General features: G+C 48.1%; 1 protein-coding gene across 1 annotated transcript; it reads right to left on the minus strand.

Moving 5' to 3' along the window:
- Window positions 1–1,313: 1,313 nt before the first annotated feature.
- LOC119328732 (receptor-like protein kinase HERK 1) lies at window positions 1,314–5,613 on the minus strand. Its single transcript, XM_037601707.1, has 2 exons — window positions 5,291–5,613; window positions 1,314–4,142 (listed from the first exon to the last, which is right to left on the minus strand). Exons 1-2 carry the CDS (start codon window positions 5,324–5,326, stop codon window positions 1,608–1,610), a joined length of 2,571 nt encoding a protein of 856 aa, XP_037457604.1. The 5' UTR covers window positions 5,327–5,613; the 3' UTR covers window positions 1,314–1,607.
- Between the last annotated feature and the right edge of the window lie 4,485 nt (window positions 5,614–10,098).

Consider the following 10,098-nt stretch of genomic DNA (forward strand, 5'->3'; position numbering starts at 1 on the left):
GTCTACCAGCGCGGGTGGGCAGGGAAGCGATCCGTCGACGTAGCCTAGCAGGTAGTGACTCCCCAAGAGCGGGAGAACCTGCGCACGCCAGAAGACGTAGTTGTCGGCGGAGAGCTTGATGGTGATGAGATGACCGAAGTGAAACGACGGCGGCGAAGACGATCCCATCGAGGAGGCTGCCTGGGGTGCAAACACCATGGAGGCAGCCGGAGGCACCGAAGCCGATGCGGGAGGAGGCGGGACCGCAGCCAGGGCGGGCGCCGCAAAGCTCGCGGCCGGTGCGGACGCCGCAAGGCCCGCGGCCGGGGCGGACGCCGCCAACCCCGCCAGCGGGGCAGTGTGATCCGCTTGCGGCAGGAGCGGCAGGACGACGCCTGCGGAGTCCGCAGCGGACGGCGGCGCCGCGGTGTGGACCACGAGGTCACGCCCAAGCGAGGGCGCCGGCGGCGTGGAGAAGACGGAGCCGATGCTCCTTGTCCCGATCGGAGCCGGAACAGAGACGGCATCGAGCGGGAGGTTGAGCAGAGCCGCAAGAGAGGCCGGAAGGAAGCCCGCAGCAGTGGAACCGGTGGTGGCGGCGCTCGACATGGCGGCGGCGCGATCGGTGGCGCGGCGGCGGCGGTGAAGGCGGCGGCGGCTGCGGCGGCGGTGCGGGTATTAGGGTTTAGAAGCGGAAGCGATCGTAACCTAGCGTGATACCATGTAAGACAATAAGTTTTGGGGAACCAGCACGACCCTCTAGGGGTGGCTTATCTCATTATATATAATGGTTGTGTTACAATATGTACAATATACGTACATAGGTACAGAAGCTATACATAGTCTAACAACCGGCAATGTTGACCGATATGCAGGGTCTTGTCAAAGTTGTCTTTAAAACTATGTATATGAGGGTTTCGCATTCGCGTTTACTAGACTTCTTAAAAAAAATTATGGGTCGAACGATTTTGCTGGGTCTGTTCGGGCTCGTTTTTTCGACTGAAACCGCAAAAAACGGTTATTTTGCGAGTTTGACTATTTATATGGGGTCTGCTAGAGATGCTCTTACTACCTCTAAAATAGATGGCTCAACTTTGTATTAACTTGGAATGGGAGGGAGTAGATGTGAGGTACGATGTAGTAACATAGTCGGACCCAAACATAATTATACTTCTAACAGCGCTGAGCATCCGCTGAATCCTCTGGATTTGTTTCGAACGACCCGGCCTCCTAGCTTCATATCTTGAGAATTTATCGCTGAACAGCGGAAGATTGCACACATTGCCACTCAGCATGATACTTTTGTTACTACCACAAGAGAGGAGAGTGCACCAGTTCCAGAATCCAGCGTTTAGCCGGATCATCATCATCAGTACATAAATATGGCTAGAGCCGAATAGATTCCATACATGAATGAAGATACCTATATCTGCTCAATCGTGTGCCCACAGAAGTGGCCGAGTGGGTAAGGTACGGCCATCAGAAATCCAAACCGTAGTTCAGTGCAATTACAAGGGATGAAACAACCAATTACACGTGACACACCTCAGGTAAACTTCAACAGGAAAAGAAAAATCCAAGGCTTGCTCACACCTCTACCGGTACCCTACAGGTCATCTGGCGCCTTTTCACCTCCCCTCGGCTTTGATCAGCTGAGAGAAAACCCGGCTCATCGACACGTCGGAGAGGTCGTGGTCAGGCTCGTGCAAAGCTCCGTCCTCCGCCATCGTCACGCTGATGCTCTCCATGGCACTGACGTGCTGAACCTGCGATGACAGGTCGACGATCCGGTTCATGCTGTTCACGTCCGACACGGTCGAAGAATCCACGTCCTGGAGCTGCAGGACATACTCCAAGTTCCAGAGGACGTCCCCCATCGACGGCCGCTCCACGCCGTAGTCTGCCAGGCACTTCTCCACCGTCTCACCGAACTTCCTCAGAGAGTCCGGCCTGATCGCGCCGGAAAGCTTCTGGTCGACGATCTGGTGCAGCTCCCCTCTCTTCTGCCACTTCATTCCCCACTCTGCCAAGTTCACCATTTCCCTCGGGAGTGAAGGGTCGATCACCGGCCTCGCACAGAGCACCTCCAGCATGACAACACCGAAGGAGTAGACGTCTGACTTCTCGGTCAGCTGCTGCCTTCGGAAGTATTCAGGGTCGAGGTACCCAAAGCTGCCCTTCACTGCAGTGCTGACGTGAGTCTGATCCAGCTCAGGCCCAGTCTTTGATAGCCCAAAGTCGGCGACTTTCGCGAGGAGATTCTCATCAAGCAAGATGTTTGCAGACTTGACATCACGGTGGATAATGGCCTTTGCAGAACCGGTATGAAGATAGTGTAGCCCCCTTGCTGCTCCAATGCAGATCTCCAGCCGCTGCTTCCAGTTGAGTGAGGGGTTGTCTGAACCATACAGGTGGCTTTTGACGGTTCCGTTCTCCATGTACTCATAGACCAAGATCATCTCATTCCTTTCATCACAGTACCCAATAAGAGACACCAGGTGGCGATGACGCAGACGCGAAAGGAGTTCGATCTCTGTCCGGAACTCATTCAGACCTTGCTGGGACTTGGGGTTTCCTCGCTTCACGGCAACCTTTGTGTCATCCCTCAAAGCTCCCTTGTAGACTTTCCCAAAACCTCCAACTCCAATCACCCAGCTCTCATCAAAATTGTTTGTTGCTTCTTGGAGCACATTGAAGGCGAAGCGATATCCATAGCTTCCATTCAGACCTGATGTTAGTGTAGTACCATAAGAAGTTCTACTTCCTGTACTGAGAGACGTGAGCCCATTGATAGAGAAAGGCATCCAGGTCTTGGAGTGCTGCTTGTCGTCGGTCTTCTTCCTCCGGCAAAGCAGTACCACAACAAGGACAATTATCAGAAGCCCAACAACCCCAAGGACTGAGCCAATAATTATGGGCAACTTTTTGTTTGAACCGTTATTCCCAACAGTGAAAGCAGAACCAGAGCCACTGCCCATCTTCATAATCTCAAGGCCATTCAGAATCCCATCAGGCAATGCATTGTTCAAGGTGGATGGACCAATACTGATGCTGAGCTTGCTCGACGCATCATTTGAAGAAAGAACCACATCAACATAGATAGCTGTAGCCAATTGATTCACCGATTGCTCTGAGAGATCAAGATCATGCTGTGCAAAGAATCCTCCCACATATGCATTGAAGTAGAGCTGGTTCAGTGCCTTGCTGACTATATCACAGAAGTGAAATCTTATCAGATAGCTGAAGCCTGCATCCACATCAAACTGCCATGTCATGTTGAAAAGTGCGTTGGATGTGTTTGAAGCCGCCAATTCTGTAGCTGTACTGTACACAATATCAGGGGCCGTCAGTGGAGTTGCTCCACCTTTCCTGTAGTTGATAGCCTTGCCATATTGAGCAGTTTTAGTCACACTGGGGTTCAGTATGTACTTCTGATCCTTCTGCCAAGTCCTCGAGAGGGTATCATTGTTCGGGAAGACCTTCGGACCACCCATGTTGACACGATACACTGTCTCCAGTGACTGTGTAGTCAAACCGCTGTATTGCTGCACAGGGTTGACCATATTGGCTACATCGGCTATGAGATCATCTGGAACAGAAATCACTTCAATTGCATTGATGAATGCAATTCCGTTTGACGGCTTGAAGGAAATGACAAGCTGGTCACGTGTGATGTTCAAAGAGTATTCCTTGAACAGTGGCGCCGTCTTGTCCGGCTGCTGGAAATCACTGAGCAGGAGCACATCTTGGGTCGACACGGTGAACTTGGCGGTGGAGAGATCATAACTCTGGTAGATGAAGGGGTAGAAGTAGAGGCGAACAAAATGCCGCCCCTGCTTCTGGATAGGAAAAGTATAGGATGACGGGCTCGTGAAGATGCGGGCAGTCTGGTAAAGCACCGGGTTGTCAAACGAGGACACCCCGTTGGCCGAGGTGCCGGCAAGGATGTCTTGGGAGGTGGCCACGGTCACCGGAGCTGCCCCATCGGCAGCGAAGTCCCTCCCGAGAACCGTCGTGCCCTTGGCAGACCCACAGTCAACCAGGTAGCTGTCGGCAGGCTTGAAATCCACTGATTGTGCTTTGCAGATCCCAGCAGATGACCAGAAACACAAGATCGCCAAGGTCACCACTTGCAACTTCCTCCTTCCCATCATAATGTTGACCTGAGTGACGAAAAAATGTGCAAAATGTTTGAGATGACATGTACAATTTCAAGCTATATATTACTCCTCTAATAAGAGGATAAAAGCTGGATGTAGAAATATGCAGGAATTAGTAAAGCAAGACTGGCATGTATAGCGGATAGTAAGGCAAGAATATCAGATATACAGAACTGCACTGACTCGCATCCCCAACCAAACTAGTTCTAAGATAGTGGCAAATTGTCAAAGTGCAAAGTAAGTACTCCCTCTGTAAGTGATCTAAACGCTCTTATATTTAGTACTTGCAAAAATTCAAAATTCCCTAGCCCACGGGATCACACCACAGGATCCCCACTGAGATCAGGACGAAGCAATAAAAAATAGTAAAGCAAACAGAATCCTAACTATGGAGGCGTTCTTCACACTTCTCAGGATGAAGAACTGGATTTGTTGGCCCACAGCAATGGAAAGGTCAAGACCAACTAGAACTACCCAAGCAAGCTGGGGATTCTTTACCAAGAAGAAATCAGTCCTGGTGGGAATGGGATCGCCGATCTCCCCTCCAGCCCAATGCAGCAGAAAGGGGAGGAGAGCTCAGAGCTGGATTGGTACCTCAGGCGTGGTGGGCGGCGCCAGCCAAGAGAGGGGGTAAGTGGTGGGCGGCGCCGATTTGGGAGAAGATGACGGCGTGAGAGTTGGGAGGAGGTATGGACCAGACCACCGTTGCTGGTTGAGGTTTGGCAACGAGCGCCGAATTTATTCTACGCAGTATTGTTTATCAGTTTACATATGCTGGTATAAAATAATGAGGAATATGTGAATATCCAGAGTTTCTGTTCCATAATATCTCTCCCTTTTTACCTACTACGACGACGAGATTACTCACATCTTTGCATTCCATCTCATTCTATTTGTGAGGTTGAAGGCATTTCCGTAGCCAACTTCAAATCAGAGCACGAAGAGCAGTACTGCTATTGATTTTTGTTTCCTGATAGTAGATTACTAGTAGTAGAAAATGATAAATAAAACCGTCCCGCTATTAATCCGGAGGGGAAAGAAAGAAGGAAGAAAAGAAGAGAAACGGCAACAGAAATGAAGAAGGCCGGCAAGAACAGTACGCTCGTGAAGAACACAAGAAAGAAGAAGCCGGATCCGGTGAACGCACGCACCTGTCCCGGCCCACCGGAGCGCCCCGCGGCGGGCATTCGGCGAGATCCGGCCCGAGATCGACGCCCCTCCGCCGCCAACCGCTCCAAGCGCCCCCGAGGCGGAGCAGCAAATGCGCCGGAGAAAGCGCCTCGAGAAGAGGCAGAGCCCACCACCACCGTCTGGACCGGACCGGAGGGAGCCGGCAGGGGAAGGGAGGAGATAAAGGTGGCTTTTTTCTTGGACTTGAGGAGTTTTCAGCTTTACTCGGAGCGAGAAAACGCTAGGCTAGAGAGAGAGAGGAGAGAGACGGGAGTTAAGAGGAGGAGGGCGAGGGGTGGCTGCCACCTTGGGAAGGAATAATAACAGCTAGGTTCGATTCAGCAGGACAGAAGCGCAGCCGGTGAGCTGAGCTGAACTGACAGACACGGTGCTGATGAGCTCTGCTTAGTTTAAGTAGGACTGGTTTAGTTTAGTTTAGTTATTATGCGGAACGAAACTCTGCTGTCTGATTATTGCGTCCGCCGCTGGGGTTCGGCGGTGGCTAAATTTGGGGAATCGTGCACATGCACATGGTGAGCCTAACCCTAACCCTAACCTAACCTGACCGTGTTGTTATTTGGCGCAAGCCGAGGCTTTGCTTTCTCCGCGCACTTGCAAAAGTTTACGGATTGATGCGAAGGCAACGCCAACCAGCGGTGAGGGAACAGTGGCTTGCACCGTAAGCTGTTGTTGCGGCCACGACTATCTTGCGCGCTTCTCCGCCCACATGTCTCGGCAAATGTGTCATATGATCGTATCTATCCTCGACCCCAAGAAGCGATCGTGAATTTCGGACTTTTTTGACGGAAGAAACGCATTTCGTCTTTTTCTCTTGGGAAATAAGGCCTTTTTTGGTTCATGGGATAGAAATATAATAGGAATAGAAAAATCATAGAAAGTGCAATGACATGCATCTCAATTTATATAGAGAAGGAGATGTCATTTGATGCATAGAATAGAAATTTTTTCATTAAATCTTAGCTAATATTTTTTTCCTCCAAAATGTGAAAGATTGATTCATATACTACTCCCTCTATCCCATAATATAAGAGCGTTTTTAACACTATTATAGTGTTAAAAACGTTCTTATATTATGGGACGGAGAGAGTACATAGGAATAGGAATCAATTCCTACAAACCAAAGATCTTCGAAGGAAATTTTCTTTTACAAATTCTATCCTGTAAATTCTATAAAATTCCTACAAACCAAATCAAAGGAGACCTAAAATCGCTGCCCTTCGTTTTCTGCCAGGGAAATCGCTTCTCTTCGTGGAGGCAGGGGACCGGAATCGTTCTCGATTGACCCGACAAAAATCGGCATTTTCATCCATGCACTCGTTTGACCACCACGCGTGCGTGCATGCACATGCCCCTGTTAACACTTTTTTTTGGAGAAATGTTAACGCTAACATTTTATTCGGTTCGTGATATTTGTGCTCCTCACGTCTAACCCTTCCGTTCCGTTTTCAACAATAAACATGGTCAATCAGATGGTACTGCCATGTTTTGTACGGAGTATTTTTTTTTTAGAGGGGGTGCGTATCTATTTTCTCTTCCCCATAAGCTAATAAAAACTTGTAGAAAGAAAAGAAAATAATATCTTTAGTTGTAGTGGGCTAAGAAGCATGGCCGGTACTCAGAAATCAAACATTTTAGTTCCACGACTAGACATTGTTCTGACTTCCCTGAAGGAGAAGTCATTCGGGAGCAGAAGCAATAAGAGTGGAGCAACAGTGAAGGCGTCTGCAGTTGCTTGATGGAGGGTTGTCTTCCTTTAGAATCATCGTGTCCGCTGTCTTTGTCGGTGTGTTTTCGATTGGTACACCTTACGATGTTGGGATGCAAGTATCGGGGCTGGGTAGTCCGCATAAGATCATGTTGTAGTAGTTTCCTCGGTTTTTTGTTAAATTAATCAGGTAATTTTTAAAAAAATCAATGAGACAAATCTATTGCCCCCGTTTTGAGGAAAACAATGTTTTAATTCAGCTTTGCCTTATATATTTATTTACTTTTGAACATAATTTGGATTGATAGTTAAACGCTAAAACAACACGTGGTCCTTTTTTGAACCCCTCACTCTCGAGAAAAAGCTAGCTGCCACCACTCTCCACCAACAACGCCACGAGTCCCACTCTCCTCTGCATTCTGCTCCGGCGGCCGAAGGGGTGATAATTGTGTCGTTGTGCTTGGATGTGAGGACTCTCGGCCACATGGGCAGTTCAGTGTGCTCATTAGCGCATGCCCCGTAGATGCGGATCACCCAAGGCACATTAGCATGGTGTACTCCTTCGGTTTGAATCGGGGTTTGAAACCAAACAAACTTCTCCTCGGTAGACATATGGGGCAATTTAGATGAGAATTCATGTGGACCTTACTTTCTATTCACCTGTGGCATCTGGGAGATCTGGGAAGGGTGTCCACCACGACAGTACTTCATATCTTACTCATTTGGCTCCTTCACTTGACGGTGACATTTGACCAGTTTAGGCGCGCCACCGAGCTTGTGAGATAATATCTTCCTCAGGTTTGTCTAGCTGTTGGAAATATGCCCTGCAGACAATAATATATTTATTATTATATTTTTCAAGTTCATAATTTAGTTTATATTTTTGTGTATAATTGCATTGATTCTTGAATATGAAATTGGGAGGAAAACTCAATTGCATGTGTGAAAGCATAAATACCAATATGATCCCTAGTCATGCCTCTAAGACTAGCTCATATATTTATGATGATCTTGTTTTCCTGGTCATTTTTTTCGGGAGTACATCAATGGCATGATGCCAGCATATTTTTATAGAAGGTAGAGAAACATTTTTACCAGAAGACCTTCATGTATTGTACCCAATACAGCCGGTCAAATGACACCTCACCAGTAAATAGAGGCTACACTCTCGTGAAGCTATCTGAACACGCTGCACTAGCCTCCCTTCAATTGTTGAGTTCATCAAAGATATTATCCACTGGTGTCATGCCCGAAAGTTGTCGGTCCCGGTTGTGGAAAACCCTAGCGTTCCTCTGATTCCAGAGTCTAGGCATTCGGGATTTTGATAGAGTCGATATCTCTCCTAATTCATAATTGGAATATCGTCCTGGATCTCAGCCACCACTCTTGGAATTTATCAGGGCTAGAGGGCTCAACAACATGAATTTGGAGCCTGATGAACCATCTATACCAAGTTTCTCTCGCCACAACGCAATGAACAATAATGTGATCAACTGTGTCCTCCTCTTCGTCATAAGGGAAGTAGGGCAAAGTGTCATCCTGCAGATTATGTCTGGCACGTCGATCGGACGTCAATAGCCTATGTTGTAGGGAAAGCCATGAAAAGATATTGCCCTTAAGCGGTGCTCAATAGCTCCAAATTCACTTCACCCCTATTAACATAGGTTTCCTTTGGCACAACAACCAATAGGGGACTTGGTTGAGTAATCTCCTCAAGCCGCCCTCTCCATCTGAAGGAATCCGGGATAGTGTCATTTAGCATGATAGCGCTTACCCTTTGCCATATTCTATCTAATTGTATAAGCCCAGCGGGCGATAGACTTGGTCCAACATGCAATATCCGAGATAGACAGGCCAAAGCCTCTTTCACTGTTCTTCTATTTTTGTGTCGTGTCTTCACTTTGTTCACAACCAACGAGCAAGGTCCGTCATTGATATGCCATCCATCCATCTGTCAGTAAAAAAAGCACCGTTTTTCCTGATCATGAGCATTGCTAGGAGGCTATTAATAATGAGCACACATTGTTATCAGGACAATGGAGTTGGATATATCCAATTTATGAATTACTTCAAGATCACATCGTTATTGTGTTGTCGATATTTTCATATAAAGTGTTAACGTTTACTTACTTACTTAGACCATGAGAATATTGTATACTAACATACCGGATGGTTACTTTGGGGTTACTGAATGTCACTCTATAACAGGATATATGAATAAAAATAACTTACAGGTAGAAATGTATGTCTCAGCATCGATAGTTCAAGACTGGGATTTGCTCCTCAAACAATAGAGAGATACTCTTTGAGACCACTCGGTATTGCTTATCATTATAGCATGTCCAGACACATGTGATTAAGATCACATGATACCAGAATATGGATACGAATAAAGAGAACAAAAGTAGTAACGAGGATAACGAACATAGTGATCAAAGTGTTGATCACGGGGATGTTGGGGAACGTAGTAATTTCAAAAAAATTCCTACGCACACGCAAGATCATGGTGATGCATAGCAACGAGAGGGGAGAGTGTGATCTATGTACCCTTGTAGACCGACAGCGGAAGCGTTATGACAACACGGTTGATGTAGTCGTACGTCTTCACGGCCCGACCGATCAAGCACCGAAACTACGGCACCTCCGAGTTCTAGCACACGTTCAGCTCGATGACGATCCCCGGACTCCCATCCAGCAAAGTGTCGGGGAAGAGTTCCGTCAGCACGACGGCGTGGTGACAATCTTGATGTTCTACCGTCGCAGGGTTTCGCCTAAGCACCGCTACAATATTATCGAGGATGATGATGAAAGGGGGCACCGCACACGGCTAAGAGAACGATCACGAAGATCAACTTGTGTGTCTAGGGGTGCCCCCTGTCCCCGTATATAAAGGAGCAAGGGGGAGGAGGCCGGCCCTAGGAGGGGCGCGCCAGGGAGTAGGATTCCTACTCCTAGTTGGAGTAGGTTTCCTCCTTTCCTAGTCCAACTAGGAAAAGGGGTGAAAGGGGGGAAGAGGGGAAGGAAGGGAGAGAGGGGCCGCGCCCCAAACCCCTTGTCCAATTC

Source organism: Triticum dicoccoides, chromosome 7A, assembly GCF_002162155.2.
Source record: "Triticum dicoccoides isolate Atlit2015 ecotype Zavitan chromosome 7A, WEW_v2.0, whole genome shotgun sequence".
Taxonomy (NCBI): Eukaryota; Viridiplantae; Streptophyta; class Magnoliopsida; order Poales; family Poaceae; genus Triticum; species Triticum dicoccoides.

Excerpts from the sequence above, each read along its gene's own strand:
- LOC119328732 (XM_037601707.1), bottom strand. The coding sequence starts at position 5,326 with ATGCCCGCCGCGGGGCGCTCCGGTGGGCCGGGACAG. Across the intron at positions 4,143-5,290 it reads GCTCCGGTGGGCCGGGACAG|GTCAACATTATGATGGGAAG; the intron begins GTGCGTGCGTTC and ends TTCGTCACTCAG.